The sequence below is a fragment of the Terrapene carolina genome, unplaced genomic scaffold, assembly GCF_002925995.2.
Source record: "Terrapene carolina triunguis isolate 2854851 unplaced genomic scaffold, T_m_triunguis-2.0 Scaffold210, whole genome shotgun sequence".
In the NCBI taxonomy this organism is placed as follows: Eukaryota; Metazoa; Chordata; order Testudines; family Emydidae; genus Terrapene; species Terrapene triunguis.
In genome coordinates, this window is record NW_020664561.1 from 48,291,000 (window position 1) to 48,311,213 (window position 20,214).

A 20,214-nucleotide genomic window follows, 5' to 3' on the forward strand; every position below is an offset into this window, starting at 1 on the left:
GAAACAGCTTTTCTGCTTTCAAATTGCATTAACAGTTGTCAGAAGATATGCAAATACACCTCTACCCCGATAGAACGCTGTCCTCGGGAGCCAAAAGATCTTACCGCGTTATATCGAACTTGCTTTGATCCACCAGAGTGCACAGCCCCCTCCCTCCCCCCCCGGAGCGCTGCTTTACCGCGTTATATCCAAATTTGTGTTTTATCGGGTTGCGTTATATCGGGGTAGAGGTGTACTTTTAGTAGCAACACATGGTTTAAACTAGCTATATAAGCCCCAGCTATGATTGTAAACACTTCAAATGGGCGGATACTTCCTTTTCTTCCTTCTCATTACTGTGCCATCTCATAATTATCCATTATTTAGATTGTGGTACTACCCAAATAGATTAGAAGCTTCCCAAACACATAGGAAGACAGTCCTTGCTTTGAAGATAACCGCTTCCTCTTTCACTCAGAATCCTAACAGAGTCACAATCAGGTTCTCTTACAGAATTAGTTTACATTCATTTGAAGGGAAATTACCTTTAAATTCTTGAGAAAGATTTCAGAATGTTCAAGATTTCCTTTAATGTAAAAGGTGACCATCCCAGGACAGCCAGTGGCCTGACGCTTCATTAGCTCATGCTGAGGATGCGAGGGCAGTCCTGAAATTAATCACATTCTGAATAAAACAGCTTATACAGTCTGTTAAAATTATATCAGAGAAGAGCAAGCCACACTAAGGCACATAAAAAGCAACCTTCAAGTGTTAAGCAGCATAGAATCAACTGCAAGATAAATGCCTATGCCGGAGTAAAACTTACAAATCAAATTCAATGGATGTATCAGCAACACCTAGGAATGCAGCATCCTATACCAAACAGAGACAGAACCAAAATATCTTCTCTTCAGAAATCCTGCAACTTACCAGGATAAATGACTTTTTCTACCCGGGGATTTGATTCAAGGTACTGAGCAACAGCCAGTGCATTGTAGAAATGCTGCTTCATCCGGATCTGCAGTGTCTTTAAACCCCGATTGCAAAGGTAACAGTCAAAAGGAGATGGAACTGCTCCAAGGGCTATAAAATAGCACAATATTACAAATATATAAAAAACCTCTTCTGCCTTATTGAATAAGGTCTTACTTTCCAAACTGACCCCTGATGTTAACAGATGCAATTCCCATTTATTTCTATGGGAACTTTGCCTGTTTATACCAGGGTGTAATTTGGCCCTATATCTAGAAACTCAAACATAGTACTTTGAGACCACACTAAAAATATTCTAACTTTAAAACAAGATAAGGGAGAGAGAGAAAAATACATGTGTTTGTATTTCCTCCTCTCCTCCCCCCAAAATATATGAGAGTCAGGCAGGAGCTAAAACACTGAAGACTCAGGGATGAATCTTATCAGACATACGGCACTCCCTCAGATTACTTTGTTGAGACTTACTTTGTATTCGCCCTGCCTCATGTGTTCTTTATTCAATGGATAAAAATGAATTTGTAAAAATACACAGATGACAGAAAAAATGCAGCTGCCAAAACATAAAAGATTCCCAATTTATCATACAAAAATCACGTGTGCGCGCTGAGTGATATGGTCTAAAGGAAAACAAATCAAAAAATGGACACCAGCTACATAAAATAGTTTATTAATTATATGCCTCCTTATATACATGTAAGGAGATATTTTGCAGGGTATTAAGGGGGAGAAAACAAATATTTAAATAAGTTTAGAAAGGTACTGTCCTGACAGCCCTGCAGCCAAAAGTCCTCTGTTTATCCACAGAACAGATACTGCTTCAATCCTGATCTGAAAGGACTACCTCCAACAGATGAGGGCAGTTATTAATGGTTTGTAGCACAGTGGGGCTAGAGGTTCAATTCTGTTGGAACTGTACAAACATACAGTAAGAGATAGTTCCTGCCTGACAAAGATTGCTATCTAGGACCCTGATCCTGCAAAGGACATACAGTAACTCCTCACTTAACGTTGTAGTTATGTTCCTGAAAAATGTAACTTTAAGTGAAACAATATTAAGCGAATCCAATTTCCCCATAAGAATTAATGTAAATGGGGGTGGGGTAGGTTCCAGAGCAGCTTCCCCTACTCTGCAAGCACCTTCAGCCCGCCCATTCCACTCCTTCCCTCAAGGCCCCACCCTTGACCCGCCTCTTCTCCCCCACACCTCCTCCCCCTTTACTTCACTCGCTGCATCCTGGCTCCTCCCCCCCCTTCTAAACGCCGCAAGCCAGCTGATTGCCGTGTAGGGGAGGGAGGGGGGAGGCATGCCGAGTCCTCGCTTCTCCCCCCTCCCTTCTGCCCGGGGCAATCAGCTGGCTTGTTGCATTTGGGAGGCAGGGGGAGCCTACGCGCCGAGTCCTCGCTCCTCCCCCCTCCCTTCTGCCCGGGGCAATCAGCTGGCTTGCCGCGTTCGGGAGGCAGGGGAGGGAGGGGGAGCCTGCGCGCCGAGTCCTCGCTCCTCCCCCCTCCCTCCTGCCTCCAAAATGCCACAAGCCAGCTGATTGCCGCGGGCAGGAGGCGGGGGAGGAGGGGGAAGGCGCTGATCCGCAGAGTCTGCCGGCGGGCAGGAGGCGCTGAGGGAGAGGGGGCCATAGGGAGGCTGCCAGCTGTGGAGAAAGCAGACAGCCAAACAACGTAAGAATGGAGCATTGCACAACTTTAAATGACTATGTTCCCTAATTGATCAGCAACGTAACAACGAAACAACGTTAAGCGGGACGACTTTAAGTGAGGAGTTACTGTACAATGCCTATTTTTATATGCGGAGTACTCCCATTGACGTCAGTGGGACTACTCACAGAGCCTAAAAATTAAGCATGTATGCAAGTCTTTCCAGGATCCGAGTCTCATTTAAGGCGTTTCTATATTCAGTCCTTGGTCACTGCTGAATTGGTCCCCATTAAAAAGGTAATTATGATGGGTCAAAAAAAAAAAAAAAAAAAAAAACAAACCACAAACACCTTTGTGTGACAGACTAACAATATCCTGGACAAACCTTATGGAATTAAGATAAATTTTAAAGTAAGCTAAACCTTATTGAATTGGGGTTAATACTATTAGGGTCCATTGTATTAAATATGTAATTGTGTGTGTGTTGTTATGGAACTGCATGTACCTTTTCTAGTCGGAGGGGGTTGCCACTCCCCTGGCAAGGTGCACATATACTAGTTCAAAAGACAAGAGACCAACAGACAAAGAAAGGATTTTTGGATAAATAGCCTGCTTTCAGATTGGCTCAAGGCCTTCTTTCTGATCTAGCAAATGGACAGGGGCCCTAATCCTTAGGGAAGAATTGGAAAGACTTGGCCTACTGAGGCACCATTAAACTAGGTGTCTGTTCTGAGCTGAAGCTGTGATTAAATTGAAACCACAAGAAACCCCTTGGGTGGAGTATTGAACATCCCGTATTAGGTTGGGATGATCACTGATAAGCTTAGTAGCATGCGTTTTTATTGGTTTTAATATGTTTTGTCTGTAGTGCTTTTACCTTAAAAATAAAAAAGGCTACGCAGAAAGAGCTATGTCATAACTTATGACTCTTATCAGTCTCTGTAGAGAAAGCAAGCAAGTGGGCAAGGACAGCCTCTGCTAGGGATAACACAGTGAAGGCAGGAAACAGTGCAGCCTGGAAATACCCCAGTAAGAAGTGGGTGAGACATGGGGGTCTACACAAGAAAGGCAATGGCTAGGGAGCTGGAAGCCTGAGGGTAGGTGCCCTTGCTGGATCACAGAGGGGGAATACAGGTGCAATTGCCCTGAGCTGTGACACCTGGCAATAAACTGACACTATCAACTCATTTCACATAGGCCAATAGACGACTTGCGATGAATTTAAACACATGAGGTGAAGTCCTGGCCCCATTGAACTCAATGGAAATTTTGTCATTGATTTCAATGGAGGATCTCACCCATGGTCTAAGGAACAGAGGCTTGTATAAAAGCCTTTACTAATCCCCTGGGCCACCCAGGCCCTCATAATTAAAAGGACAATTAACCACTTTCTTTGTTTCCTGTTTTTCTGTTCTGACACTTGAAAATAATAAGAAGAAAATCTTTCCATGTATAAGCAGTGCAAATAGTGATAAACATATTAAACAGTGCTTTTCATCAGCAGATTTCAAAGCACTTTACGAAGGTCAGTATTATTTATCCCCATTTTACTGCTTGGGAAACTGAGGCACAGAGCAGCAACATGACTTGTTCAAGTCTACCTAGGAGGCTGCTGGCAGTAGGGTGATCAGATGTCCCGATTTTTGGGTCTTTTTCTTATATAGACTCCTATTACCCTCCATCCCTGTCCCGATTTTTCACATTTGCTCTCTGGTCACCCTAGGTGGCAGAGACAGGAATAGAACCCAGATCTCCTGAGTGCCAATCCAGTGCTATGGACACTAGGCCACAGTCCATCCCATTTAAACTCTTGGGTCATATTTGTAGCCTAGATACATGGATTTCAGATGTAAATATACCACATGCTTTCTGTTGTGTACAGGCATACCTAGATCCAATAAGTTTTAAAGAATTTCCTGTGTTGGCTACTTACCATTTTGTAAGAATTTGAGCCTTTCATAGAGATCATCACAATTTACTGAAACCAATCCCATTACAACGTCACTGTGCCCTGAAGATAAAAGAAGAGCATTAAATTGTTAACTTGTTTGTAGTCAGGACGCTTTCAATATATAAAGGGTTGGGGGGTTGTTTTCTTGGTCCTGCTACTACATACTTCCTTTTCTGTTTTTGCAGTTTAAGACATCAGATATTTCTCCTCACTGCTGCCATCATCTATGCACTGACATACACAGCCTTTCCTACCCAGTACTCCATACAGTTTCGGAACCCCGACGTGGCCCTCAGGCCAAAAAGATTGCCCACCCTTGGTTTATAGAGTGTTGTAACCCTGTATGTACTTGAGTGACAGTCTGTCGGGTCTTGTAAGGAAGTACAGAGCTATTCTTCTGACTCATCCTGGAAATCAGATCATTAGCTCCATTCAGGAATATAAAGGACTCTTTGTTGTACTACTGATTGATCTCTTTATCTCAGAGAAGCCCTTGAAATTGCCAGAGTACACTCTCCTCAGTGAAACAAACCATCTCCCACATCCAGTAATGCCCCCTGGTAGCTGAGGGGTTGTCTACCAGCTTTGTATCAGCTACTGCAGCCCCAGCCAGCAATCCATCTGAGAATCACTGACTGATGCACTCACTTTACTGAGCTGCCTGCAGTTGCTGGCTGGGGAGTGGCCCAGCCAGAGTGAGGGTAGGGGGACACTGTTGGGGGACATAGTGGGTGTGTGGGTCAGTGATGCATAGCTGGCGATCCAGGTGAGGACCTGCAGAGCGGGAGAAGAGGATTTGTAAATGAGGGGTGGGGATTTAGAAGGGGATATCCATGATCTAAAGGGATACACTGGCTGAGGGAGCTGTCAGAGCTAAGAGCTATCAAGGAAGACAGTCAGAGTTCACACCATCTATTGTGAAAGTGTTTCCCACCTAAAGTAGCACCCAGTTTATTAAGCTTCCACTGACTATTTACCCCTACACATTTCAGGAGGTAACGCCAGTCACTTGTGGCCTTCCACTCAGCATTTTTGCACGTGGACATAAGGTGCTTTTCAAACAGTTGAGGGTCATTACAACCAATGGCTCTCCATAACACAGACAAGAGAGAAAGGCAGAAGGTCCTGGAGGGAGAAATGCTAGTCAACTTGCTCAAGAAAGAGCTTAGGTTTGAAAGTACAGTCCTGTTTTAGGGATTTGTTATTTTAAATTAAATAAAGGCAAATCAGTTGGGCAATATCTGTTGTGTGTATGCTGTGGTCAGGAACTGGGTAGAAATACCATCCATTTATACGTTTCCTCAGAGCAAGGATTTCTGAGGGCTCTTTAGACAGATACGGAGAACAACGCATGAAGCAGCAATAGAAACTGATATTTTATGGCAATTATTATTGGTTTTAGACAAAACCAAGAGAACATTTGAGCTATGTAATATTCAGACGCTTACCATTCATGTATTTGGTTGCTGAATACATACAAATATCTGCCCCAAGAGACAAAGGACGCTAAAATGGAACAAACATAGAAGATCTGATTTAACATTCTTTCACCATTTTCAATCACAAACTACTCTCATCTCATCCCACAGAAAGCAGAAATTTGGTGATCAAAAAAACGAAGACTCAAGTAACAGACACACAGGCTGGGAGTTTCAAAAGTACGTCTATCTCCTATTGACTTCAGTGGGAGAAGAGTTAAGGCAATGCAAAGCACTTCTCAAAATCCTACCCCTAGTTTTTAAAATTATTTTATTTCCATTTACAGACTGCACCTACCAGACGGCTTATAGGCATGTACAGAATAGTAACCACTTCAACATGCTTACAACCTAATCAATGTTAACTGCACATACAAAATAACTTGCCCTACCAATCAAAACCCTGCGCCTCTTCAAAGAAAGGCCCAGGTAACCAAGCCAATTTGTTCATTGCATTTTTTTACACTTGTGTCTGGATTTGTCTTTCACCTTAATGACACTGCCACAGGAAAATCGAAGAGAGTTTAGAGCAGGAGCAACTGACAAACAGAATTCTTCACATTTGCTTAAGTTTTCAAATTGCTCTTCCAAGGAAAGAGTAATTGGAAGTGACAAGAGAAACAGCTGCTTTCTCTAAAAATGATCTGATTTTACATCAGTCACTAAATTACAGACTGCAAATTATTACTCTTTAACACTTATACTGTGTTTGTTCAGTGTGTTAAAAGGCCAATGTAGTTAATAGATTCAGAACAAAAAGGTAGAAAAATCTTGCTGTCAGACTATGTACAGAAGTTTGTACGGTCTTGCTGTCATCTCTCAATAGTGGAATAGTAATTAAAGCACTAGTGCTTTCTTCTATATGCAACATATTAAAGTAATAATAAATTATGGGGATAGTTATCCTTTTAGGCGTGTGTCCCAGTAGCAACCTTCAAGTGTTTAATACATTACCTTTTAATACTTGTCAGACAATCCTACAGAGTTAATCATTGAAATAGATTTTCTCTCTTGTGATCAAGTTAACGGACATATTAACTAGACAAGTTATTGCATATATTGCTCCTTCAACACATTTCCATATTGAGTCTTGCAGAAGCAACTCAGAGCCAAATTAGAAAAAAGATCACTAAACTTTTTTCAAACTAGAGCCCCAATTCAGCAAAGCACACACTTAAACTTTAAGTAGTTGCTTATATGCTTTGATGAACCAGTGCCTTAAAAGGAAGAATATGAGGTATTACCTTGACAATGCCAAAATCTTACAACTTTGTATTTGTGCAGATCTACTTTAATCACATACAAATCCTTTATTTTGTAGCGCCTTCTAAATTTATGAAGAAATTAAAAAGCAAACCAAACACGACAATTCCTGTTCCCAAAATGTAGTAAATTATTAATCTAATTTTCATTAAATCAGATAAGTGTATGTGTGTGTCTTGGCATGAACTGGAAGCATGAACTGGAAACTATACTTTGTCTGAATCTTATTCACTATACCTCAGGATTTTTTAACTTGAAAAAGTATTTCCACAAATGGAAAAAATAGGGGAGCTTTCTGTGGCCAAAATAAGCTCTAAATTACCACAAATAATAACTAAAGATTGTGTAGCTGAGAGGTTAAAGTGTTTTTTCTATATTTCGAAGATGCTGCGTTCAAATACATTGAGGTTATAGTGTTAAAATATTTTGTTCACTTGTTCTCCAAATCAAATGAGATTACAGATTTATATTTTTTAAAGAAAACAATTAAAAACACAGTGTAAGGCCCAGAAAGGTGTCCTAGATTAAAACAAACAAGACAGGAGAAGAATTCAGCCATTTAAAGAGGAGTTAACTATAAAAGCAACCAAATCAGAAAATCTATTTAAAAGGTCATGTTAAGTCACAGTTAGAGAAGGTAGAAAATTAGCTTCACAACTGTGCTAGTGCCTTAGATAATTGTTTTGATTTAGTGCAACCATTAACTAAATTGGCCTCTTTGTTTTAATAGATCTCACATCTTTATATGGTTAGCTGGTTCTTTTTCCAATTCATTCTTTAAATGGCGTAAAGTGCTTTGGATCAGATCTGTATTAGTTAAAGAGCCAATTGTGCATCACACTTTCAGTGTGAAAGCTTTAAAACAAACCAGAGGCCAAGAGCACACAGTTCTTCATTGGTCGTCCCTTCTGCCATTAGAAATCATTAAAAAAAGATAAATAAATCCCTGTGTACCAACCTTTTCCCCCATTATTTCAGACACCCAGTCAGCTTACCTGGAAATATGCTGACATAAAGGTGTTGTCTACTACTAAAATAATGTCTTTATGTTTATGGATGACATCTGCACAGCCTTGAATATCAATGACCTTCAGGGTGGGATTTGTGGGAGTTTCGAGCCAAACAAGCTGTAATTTTTCAACAAACAGAAATCATTAGTTTTAGATACATTGTGTAATTTACAGGTACCATCACCTATAACTTTCTTTTTAAAAGGACACTTTTTCCTTTTCTTCTTTTGCATATATTCTGAAGAGAGCACCAGACTGAGCCTCACATACTTACATCTGGGCCTGATGCTATGGATCTCACTCACACATGCACCCTCCTTTCTTAGAATTCCTTTAGCAACAGCTTTACCAATAGAATAGTGAATTTTTCTTCATTTTTTAAGAAAAGCTCTTAAAAATCATTAACTGTATTTAATATTAGTTTGCCAAATGCCATGTTCCCATCCAGCTGTGAAGAAGTGTAATTACTAAAAAAGAACCCCATGAAAAAGCAGCCTTTAACCATTAACAGAGTCAACAGCAAAACCTTCCCTCCTCAACCCAGAAGCCCCTTTACAACATTCACCTTTGAACAAACCATTATTACTAGCCCAATAAAAAAAAAAAAATGTCCCTCTCTACATGGCCCCTGAAGTGTTTTGAATTTGCCACCCAAATGCAGAGCATTCCCAAGAAGAGACTTCAGAACTTTTAAGATCTCTGTGTTTATGCTTTCTGCCATAAATAAAAGCCAGTCCTAACAACTGCTACACTCCTATAGTAAAAACAGCATTTGTAAAGGAACAAAACAAAATAATTCAAGACACACTGCAAATGGAATTCAGGAGTATTCTTCCATTACCTTTGTATCTGGTGTGATTGCAGCCTCCAGGCATTCCAATTTGCTACAGTCAACAAAAGTAATCTTCAAACCCATTCTGGAGGCTACCTTCCTGAAATATCTGTTTGTACCTAAGACAGGAGAAACACTGTATTATGAAAGATATGCTTCTGTTTTACACTTATTTTATAAGAGGGAAGAATTTTTCCATGAACACTAGAGCACACTCACTGATTTTCATTTTATGGGTAAGAAAGGCTCAAGAGGACGGGTGGAAGACAAAGGCAGGATGCTTTATGCAAAAATTAGATTAGTAATTTTGTATTTTTTAAAATACCTTTTAATGACTGGATGGGCTATTCCCTTCCTGTATGCAATTCAAGCTGCCACTTCCCCCTTTTCTCTGGACTTGCCACCAGATGATTCGTGCCAAAGCTGTGTAAAAACTTGTAGAAAACACATTTAATAACAATAATTCCAATGCCAGCCAAGTAACTATGTACAGAAGACCTTGATTATATGATAACTTATCCAAAGCATGTGTTGACCCTTGACGGACAAGCCATCCAGGTTGGGCAGAATTGTGGGAGATGGTGCTAGCAGAAAGGAAATTACTGGGTAAGAAATTTTCTGTTCTGCAGCCCACTGTCTCCCACAATTCTGCTACACATGCGAAGCAGCGAACAGGACCAGAGAGGGATAACAGAACAAACACAAAGGAAACAAAAAGACCTCTCTCTTTTACAAGATTGCTCAAACAACATGGTTATTACTGGACCACCACCTTTAAGACCTTCCTGCCAAAGGAGCCCTCCGCAGAAGACAGAAAGTCCACTCTATAGCATCTGATAAAGGTTTTAGTTGATGACCATATTGCTGTTTTGCAGATCTCTGTGGTGCAAGCATATGCTCTTTTGGCCCATGAGTCACCATAGATATTGTGCAGAGCTCCTTGATTCCTTCTGGTACAGGAACATTGGCTGCATTGTATGCCTCAACAATACATAATCTGATCCATCTAGCAAGGGAGAGCGTCAAGATTCTGAGTCCTAGAGTTTGGTTGGAAGGAGACAAATAGGGTGCCTGACCTCCTCACGGACTCCGTATGCTTGATGTAAATCTTTTGTGTTCTTCTAACATCCAAAGTGTGCCACAGCTTCACAGCTGGGTGCTGTGGCTTTGGACAGAATGAAGGGAGGGAAATCTCCCATGAGGCATGGAAAGGAAAGTTCACCTTTGGCAAGAAAATTTCTGGCATTCTTAGCACCACCTTGTCATCGTGAACATGCAGTAAGGTTTCTGCATAGCTAAGGCTGCCAGTTCTGAAAGTCACAGGGCAGATGTGATAGCCACCAGAAAACAGGTTTTGATGGAGAGGTAGTATGATGACGCAGAAGTCAGGGGTTCAAAAGGAGGAGTGGTTAGGGCTTTCAACACCAGTGATGGATCCCATTTAGCCAAGGTCAGTCCGACCACCAGTCTGACTGCTCTGGGAAGCCTGGAAACCTGAAGGTTCTTGGTCAGGGAGCGTAAAGATTCTGTGAACAGTACGCTACATAGGGCTGATACCTGAAGTCCCTTATCCACCCCTTGAAGGAAGTCTAGAATAACTGCAATCCCAGGATCTTTTGGGTTTGCTCTATGCTCGATTGACACCAAAGGCTGAATTTAGTCCAAATGGATGAGTAGGCTTTTAGAGTGCACGCTCTCCTAGAGGAGAGCTAAGTCCTCTATCTCTTCTGAAGATAGGCCGAGCACAGCTAACACTTCCCTTTCAATAGCCAGGCTGCTAGATGAAGGCGTCTACCAAATCCACTGAGGTTTGGAAGTCCCCTTGAGACAGACGTCATTATCAAAGCGAGGATCTCCATCTGAAACTTTGTTTTCTTCATCCATTTGTTGAGCCTTTTGAAGTTAAGGATGGCTCTGATTCTTCCTGTGCCCTTCTGAATAGTGAAGAAAATAGAGTAAAACCCTGAAAAGCATTCTTTTGGGGAAATCCTATCACTCACATGTCCAGAGGTGGAAGATCTCATTCTGAAACAACTTGCGCTTGGCAGGATCCAAGGTGACTGGAAACTGGAGGAGGGGGTGTGGTGGAGTCCTCATCTCAAGAGAGTAGTAACTCTGGCATGCTCTCTCTCAAATCCACTTGTTTGTGGTTGAACTAAACCATTTGTCTTGAAAATAGTACACCCTGTCTCCAAAACTCAGGTCTGGGTCAAGGTATGTTTGCTCATTGTGATACCGAAGATGGGGGTTTTCCCCTCACGCCTCAGTTCCAAGGTTTTCCCCTTATATATCTGTTGTCTTTTCTCTGGAACCTCCATAAAGAAAATGAATGAAAGAAGTGTCTCTGTCTGCATGTGGGTTTGTAGTCCCTTCTTAGAGCACTAAGTGGAGAAGGGAGGATTGATTGGTTTTAGCTGCATTTTCAACCACTATCTTATCCAACTTTTCTCCAATGAGGAGAGATCCTGTGAATTTAGAGAAGCAAAGGGCTTGTTTGAAGAGAGTAATTACTTTACAGGGAAGAAGCCATGCCTCGTGGCCGCAGAGCTCGATGCCATGGCCCCGGCACAAAACTGCATAGCATCAATTGACACACTGCCACAAATGCTGTTGCTATGGAGATTTTCATACGTATAGACAAAGTTGGTTTGGTTTTTGCCCTTAAGAGCTTTACATTATTCCAGCCATGACACTACGGCTCGAGCAAAGCAAGTGGCTGCCAGAGATGCTCCGAGAGTGTCTGGGGAAGCACTGAAGTCCCTTCTGAGGGTGGCGTCCACCTTCCTATCCATCAAATGCTTGGGAAAGAAGTCTTCTTTGGATGGAATAACCATATCCTTGCTAGAGATGCTACTGCAGCATTGACTTTAGGCATGTCAGTGACAGCATTTTTTGACTCCTGGATCTTGTACAATTTAAGCATGTACTTTAGTGATTACCCTTTTCAGGGGCTTCCCACTCCTCCCTCATTACCTCCTCAAATGGCATGTACAGGAGCATAAAGAAGATTTAGCAGGCAGTATTTACTCTGAAGCTTGTCCTCATGGGCCTGCTTAGGTTGGATCTGTATAGGGGAGACAACTTTTTCCACGTGGCTTCAAACTTCTCAGGGGGTGGGGGGGGACACAAAACAAAACCTTTGTTGGATTTTATCTGTGTCCTGCTCAGAAACTAAGTCTGATAGCTCTCCTTCCTTGGTAGAGAAGGAGGACAAAATACTTTTGGGGCTTTTTCTTATCCTTTTTGTTCTTTACTTTTTCGGGAGATGGGAGGGGAGAAGAGCAGGGGGGCACATGCTTTTCAGGCATGACCATGCAGCTATGCCCTGGGCAGAGTCTTTTGCGGCTAGCCTTGCATAGGCCCTTGACCATGCTGGAAACTTCTCCCTTGGAGTCCTCCCCCATAGGCTCCTACTCCCCCAAGCTGGGGGATGGGGACACATTGCCAGAGTTTCCTGACTCAAGTTTCCAACTCAAGGAGGGAGGGGGGCTGATTGTGAGCCCAGATTCTTTCCCCAAAGTATTGAGGACCCATTTCAGGACTGAGGTGTGGGGGTGAGGTGGGAACAGTAGCCCTGCTACAGACTTATCCTGATTTTGAATTGCCCTGGGCTGGCAGAATGAAGTCCTCCTGGTCCTTAGAGCCTCTCCCAGTTCTGTTTTAGGTTTCCTCATAAGGATTTTCTGTGGTAGAGTCACCGCTTCCTGGGGAGATCGGGTCCCAACATGTGTGTCTGGCTAAATGCTCCGTGCCCTAAGCTGGCTGACCCTTGCACTGCTAGATTAAGCAGGGTGTAATTCACCCTCCATGGAGCCCGTTAAAGTTGCCTCCCAGATGAAGCAACATCTGGGCTTAGCTCTGTAGTTGGGTGGCTGCTCTGCCATCCCTGAAAGGGGGCAGAAGATCTCAGCAGGGAGGCACTGAAGAGGAGACTCCGTGCAGTTTCACCGCTGCACTGCTGAATACCTGGTCCAAGAGAAGGAGAAGAAAAACAAAGAAGGCTGTTCACCGCTACCTGAAAACAAAGAAAATAAAAAGGCAAAGGAAAGGTCAGAAGAAAAGAGAACCGCAACTGACTGCTGCCAGGGAAGCAGAAAATCTGGTGGCAGCCAGAGAAAGGGGGTTGGTGGAGTGCTGCAGCTTGAACTGCCTCCAGAACAGCACACAGGAGGCGACTAGCTCATACATAGCAGAATTATGGGAGATGCTGGGCTGCGGAGTCTTGTATTTTCAAACAGTGCTGTGGATGTAAGTAATGGGAGACAATTAAGGCTATTGTTTCAGATAGATTTCTTAAGTACTTTTTATTTTGTAATATTATATTGGTCTCTCCTATAGGAAGATGAAAGTGAGGATTGAAAGGAAATCTTTTTACTGGTCCCAAAGTGCACACCCATAGTGGTTTTCAACTTGAGACCTGAAAAGAAGAGGGGAAAAAAAATAGAACGCTAGAATACCAATGTATCCATTGTACTAAATGCTCTCCTTACTCTGATTTGGGGCATTCAATACACAATACTAATGGGTTTTGAATATCACTTGGAAAGCATTATGCTTAGGACTATTTGAATGTTTTCCCCTTCATTCATGAAACTAGCTATTATTAATAAAACAAAAGAATGGACTTACTTTTGTTACATGGCTGAATTACAACACTTGTTAATTACATTAATTTTCCGTTTTTCAGACAGTCCATCTGAGTTTGCCTTCTTCCTCCCTTCCCTCCAGCCCCTTGCAGTTCTACTCTCCACATCATCTTTTCACATCCCCACCTCCCCTAATTCTCCTCACTGTCATATATTTCCACCATGCAGCTTCAGAGTAGTCACCTGTTTCAGAGTCTATTTAGTAGGCTTAACTAAGAATTTAGGTGGGAAGAGAAGAAGCAGGAAGAGAGATTACAATTATTTTGTTTCTTGTCATTCCATTACAGTCGGTAGTGACAACAGCAAGGAGACTGATATTCCCCATAGACAGTGTGGATAAAAATCAATCGGATTTTTTTTTTTATAAAAGGTTTTTCCCCCCCTCAAAAAAAACCTATCTAAAAAGAGTATTAATTAAGATCTCTTTGAGCTATAATGTATCTCATCATGGAATAGGGATTATAAATTCTATAGTATGAGACGAAATATCCATGTAATGTTTAAGTAAAGTTCTAAGTAGTTCCAACAGTTCATGGATTAGGGACCAAATCTTATGGCGTTCCAGGGGCTTCTGTATAGATTATTTAGGTTAATCTTTCTATCTACCCAATGGGACTCAGTGCTCAGTCTAGAAGATACCATCAGAGATGCTTAGTTTTGCAGTTCTCAAACTGTGGATTTGCATCTCCAGAGATAACATACTTGTTAACAGCAAAAATGTATTTAAATAATATATAGAGGGGAGAAATAACAGACCTCAACCCTATTGTCCCTCTGCAAATTTGTGTACACAGAGTCAATCCTTCACCTCTCTCTAAAAGGACAAATTTTCAAAAAGTTCAATGAATAGAAGATTGTTGGGGGCAGAATAGGTCTGGACAAGGAGAAGAAGTCTGGAGAGAAATGCGAGAAAGGAGGGACAGACAGTAGAAACAAAAGTGAAACTGTTTGAGCAGCATATTCCAGAAGACTTGAGGTCTTTCTGAGTGTAGCCTTCATTGATTTGAGATCTACCATACCATTCTCTCACTAGAACGGAAAACCTATAATGGCAGCAGGCAGTATAAGAGACCCAGTTTGGGAATATGTTAATGAAGTTCCTCTACCTGTGGGTAAGACAGGAATGCGTGCAAAATGCAAACAGTGCAACAAAGAAATGCAAGGCCTGGTTTCCCGAATGAAACAACATCATGAGAAGTGTTCCTTCTCAGGAGGAAGCTGCGTTGAAGATAATGAAAGGAACATGTCTGAACATGCAGGATTTTCAAGTCGGTAATTTTTTTTATTTCATTCTTCTTTCTTAAGGACTGCCTGTCTTCCTTTTGGACTACTCTTAAATTCTAATGTTTAAACAAAAAAAAAAAAAATTATAGATAGATAGATAGATGTTACTCTATGGTACTATCATTTTAGATGCACTTGTGATAAAAAATAAATAGCTGAAATAGGCAGATCTTCCTTTTACAATTTCACCTTTAAAGTAGTACTGAGTGTCAGTGAATGCAATGAGTAATACTAAATGAGCATTATGGTAATAATAATTAAATAACTGCATTGACTTATTTTGTTTAGGAGAATCCATCCTCAACATACAGGATTCTGAAGACTATCCACCTTCAAGATCACCATCATTTTCTACAGTGGCAGATAACTCTGAAAATGATAATGTTTCAGTCACATCATGTATGTCACATAGCCACAGTATATCACCTGTAGCAAAAAGAAAAACAAATCTCCATCATCCAGAAACAACCATAGATAAGTTTGTGATGAGAACCAGCGGATTACAAAAAGAGGTAATTGATGAAAAAATTGCATGGTTTGTTTATGCAACAAACTCTCCTTTCCGTATGATTGAGAACCCACACTTCATTAACATGGTTCAGTCATTAAGACCAGGATACAGTCCACCCAACAGAGCAGATGTCGCAGGCAAATTGCTGGATAAAGTGTATGAAAGAGATTGAGCAGGGTGCAAAAGTTCTAGAGGGTAAAATTGTTAACTTGAGTCTTGATGGGTGGAACAATGTCCACAATGATCCTGTTGTATGTGCTTGTGTGACAACAGAAGAAGGGAATGTCTTCCTTACAGAAACAATTGATACATCAGGAAATGTACACACAGCAGAATACTTACAGTAGCAGCAGTAAAAGCTATAACAAACTGTGGAAAAAAAATTCAAATGTCTAGTACGCAGCTTGGTCACAGACAATGCTGCAAATGTATCCAAGATGAGAAGAAATTATTTAGAAGAGTGAAGAGAGTCCCAAGCTAATAACATACGGTTGCATTGCTCATTTGATGCACCTCCTAGCCAAAGACTTCAGTGTTCCAGAAATAAAGGCTAATGTTGTTGAAATTGCAAAATACTTCCGTAACAACCACTTTGCAGTAGCTGCTCTGAAAAAGGTGGGGGGAACCAAGCTAACTCTCCCACAAGACATACGATGGAACTCAGTAGTGGACTGTTTTGAGCACTATATCAAGATCTGGCCTAATCTGATGACAGTTTGTGAACAAAATTGTGAAAAAGTAGATGGCACTGTCACAGCCAAAGTTCTCGCCATTGGGCTTAAGAGAAATGTTGAACACATGCTGAGTACCCTGAAGCCTATTTCTGTAGCCTTGAACAAAATGCAGGGAAATAGCTATTTTATTGCTGACGCTGTTGAAATTTGGAAGGAACTGAGTGAGAGCTTAAAAAGAGAAATATGCAATGACAGAGTTAAATTACAAAAAAACAAAAAAACCCACGAATGGGACAAGCACTATCTCCAGCTCATTTTCTTGCAAATATTCTCAATACTCGGTACCAGGGTCAAACCTTAACTGCTGAAGAAGAGGAGTTGGCTATGACATGGACATCCAGCAATCATCCCTCCATAATGCCAACTATAATAAACTTCAGAGCTAAGGGTGAACCATTCAAGAAATATATGTTTGCTGATGATGTTTTAAAGAAAGTCACACCAGTGAATTGGTGGAAGTCACTTAAGCACTTGGATTCGGAGACTGTTGAAGTGATAATCTCACTTTTAACAGCAGTAACTTCTTCTGCCAGTGTAGAAAGGATATTTTCTTCCTTTGGACTAATTCATTCCAAATTTAGAAATCGTTTGGGACCTGAAAAAAGCAGGAAAGTTTGTTTTTCCTTTTCCAGAATATGAGCAAACAGGAAAATGAAGGTGAAGACGACTGACTTAGTTACAGAAGCCAATATTTTAAATTTCTTGTGTTGACGTGGCTGACATAGTTGATTTAATTTTTTTTTAAATATTTCATTTAACTTCTTTAGTTAAAACAATGTTAACAAAAACAAGCCTGATTTTAAAAAACTTGAATGTTTAAATTCAAAAATTCATATTCTTGTTTTGTTAAAATATTATGTGTTTGCTGTTGAAGAAAAAATCCAGAATACATAACGTTGTTGTTTTAGTTAAATAAAATAATTTAAATGTCTGTCTGGTGATGTTCTCCTCCTAATACAGCATGGCAAGAAAATCCTCCAAATATTAATGATTAACCTGTTGAATTGGAGATATTTATGAAGTCATTGGGAGGTGAACTATCTGCTTCAATTACTTTTGGTAAAATAACCAATCATTTATTTTCTGATTTAGCTGTAAAACTAATCTGAAAAGTTTTCAAAATAAATCACTTTAAAAAATGCATAGTGTGTACCTTCTAAAAAATGAAACCTACATCTATCTCTGATTTGTGAAGAATATGTATTAAGGTTATAACAACCTTATGTAGAAATCCATAATTAAATCGAGGCTTCCTGACTAGTGATTTAAATCATAATTTAAATCAATTTGATTTAAATCAAATCCACCCTGGTGAGCTCATTAACTCAGAGGTTTAGCCACAAAGCCTACAGCGATGACCAAGGGCTGTAGGCATATCCAGTGTAATTTTTTATTTAATTTTTTTAAACACTGGAAATAACCTATTTAAAGAGAGATGTCAATCTCACCAAGACAATTCTGTCTGGGCAACTTCGATGCCCATGTAGAGAATGGGTTTTCTGAGTCAACTTGGGTTCGCATACGCATATGACATTTAACTTGTGGATTCCTTTTGGCTCCATACATGTAAATAGACTCTTTAGATCTTATTTCTGGGTTGGGAATGTGAGGATCACACCCTTGTCATGCTAGCATTACCTTTTTCAGGTGGAGATAAAGGCTCATTTTTGCTCTCATCAGTGTAGAAGACTTTCCCCTTCCCCCCCATTTATTCTGTCTGGGAAAGTAATGGACCAGGTTGGATTGCATACTTCTGCAGAGAAATACTCTACAGCCAGCCGCCTACTTTACTGATTGCCTGGTAGGACATTATGATGATTTATCATCTTCTGACACAATGGTTCCTTAGTAACCCCCCTTTTTTAAGCTATCCCCACAGGTTATCCTGGTATATGGATGACCTGCAAGTGATGAAGCATGAGGGGAGGCGGTTTGTAACAGCAGCCAATAGAGGCTACATGGCAGGGGTCAGTATCCCATCTCCAGTGGTCACGGTTGAAAGGCTGGAGCCTGAAAGATTGTAGTGTGGAGCATTTAAGTCTCAGGCTATGCTGGTTTTGGTAGTGGAGAAGTAAATTCCACCATTTCCTCTGTAAATTTAAGTCAGCAGCACTGCTTCATGTACTGGACAGCCAGGTAAATCTAAGTGGCTTGGAAAATAAGTTAACATTTTTTTAATATGAGAAACTGCTTTGTGGATAATGGAGGGCAAGGTGCTGAATTCCTTCAAACATACTGTCCAGCTCTTACTCAAGAAATCATCTTTTAACAAATATTGCCAAATGGTTGGCCTTTCCCTAACCTTTCCTTTACTGAAGAGGCAGCTAATCAACTTGTGGCATCTGGACTCTTCTGTCTTTTTTCAATTTGGTTCAAGATCTGGGTATGATATGGAGGCTATACTAGCTATGTTGGTTGATTATCTCCTTGTAGTGATGAACAAAGGTCACCTGTTGACCATGCTGATTATTCTAGCTCTCTCTGCAGACCATGAAACAGGAACCTTGAGGTGGTATTTACTTTCTCGAAGACTCTGGCAGAAGTGGACAAGGTCACATTTCCATTAATATATTCTTTCCTCTGAAAGTTCCCAGAGTAATATGAACAATTCCTTCTCTACCATATGGAGGCTCAATAAGGATATGTCACCCCTCCCCCATGTAAGGCTCCATAAGGATGTGTTATCCCTCCTGTTCACATTTGTGAGGCCACTAGATAAGAAGATCACAAGATAACATGGGTTGCAATGTTATCAATATATATTGAGAACTCACAGCTCAAACAGACTCAGACAAGGCTTTCACAGTTCCTGGTAAAGATAATAGTTTGCAATGAGAGTTGTCTGAAACTCAATCCAGACAGGATTGAGGTGAAGCTGGTGAGTAGAACAGGTAATCTAGAGGAAGCGACAGAGATGATGTTTTTTTGTTTTGTTTTCTGGATCACTGACAATCTGGGGCCATTTTGGATCTTTAGCAGCTACTGGATTCCTAAGTAGAATCAACATTTATCTGTGCAAGCTAGGAGGTTGGGACTTTTCCTCTCAGAAGCAGACATCACCAGTTAGCCATACCTTTTGAGTTCTCCAGCTTAAACGAGTGCAACCATTCTACAAACAGTCACATCTCCACCTTTGACCAACGAAGTCATGAAGGAATGGTCTGTTATTACAGAAGACTTTTCATTGCATGAAGTATTCTTTCCAATTAAAAATAAGGTCATCATAAATATGCAATTCAAACAATAGCTGGTTGAACATCCTAAATGCTTAGTTATCTATGATCAATTTAATATATTTAAGGTGTAGTACAGCTAACACAGTTAAGACCTAACATATATTTGTGCTCACTTACCTCCATAAACATCATCCATACAGATAACAGTGTCTCCCATCTTTAACAAATGTGCAATATTCATAGTAGCTGCTAAGCCTGAAGCATAAGCTAAACCTAGAACAGAAAAAAGAATCACTGTGGCAGAGAACATACATATTTACATTTTAATAGAGAGATGTCTTTACATCATGTTATGAACATAAAATTTCTGTTCCCCCTGCCTCCCCCGTTTTCCTATTTAGTGTCAATGTTTTATAAAGGGCAAGGTTCTGCCACTCTTACTTATACTGAATAGTATGTTACTGCATGAGTAGTTCTACTGACCTGCAGAGTGGAGTTGATATTTATATACTAACCATGGTTAGCATTTTTGGTTAAAGAATATTAATTCAGGTATATTTTAAGAAAAAAGATTAGACCAGTGAAGAAGCTGATGAAGTAAATGCTGACAGCAAAAGCTGAGTTAAATGATTTACTGTTAGTGGTCAAACTCCAGTGCTCCAACCCTCTTAGGATACTTTTACTGTAGTCCACTCAAGATACACATG

General features: G+C 40.6%; 1 protein-coding gene across 1 annotated transcript in view; it reads right to left on the reverse strand.

Moving 5' to 3' along the window:
- Window positions 1-20,214, reverse strand: part of LOC113407231 (cystathionine gamma-lyase-like) — a 72,517-nt gene that overhangs the window by 15,651 nt on the left and 36,652 nt on the right. The window contains exons 5-11 of the mRNA XM_026655468.2: window positions 19,685-19,780; window positions 9,166-9,275; window positions 8,310-8,441; window positions 6,022-6,079; window positions 4,556-4,633; window positions 910-1,062; window positions 525-646 (exon numbers count right to left, since the gene is read on the reverse strand). Of these exons, the coding sequence (XP_026511253.2) occupies window positions 525-646; window positions 910-1,062; window positions 4,556-4,633; window positions 6,022-6,079; window positions 8,310-8,441; window positions 9,166-9,275; window positions 19,685-19,780 (749 nt within the window). The remainder of the gene's footprint in view (window positions 1-524; window positions 647-909; window positions 1,063-4,555; window positions 4,634-6,021; window positions 6,080-8,309; window positions 8,442-9,165; window positions 9,276-19,684; window positions 19,781-20,214) is intronic.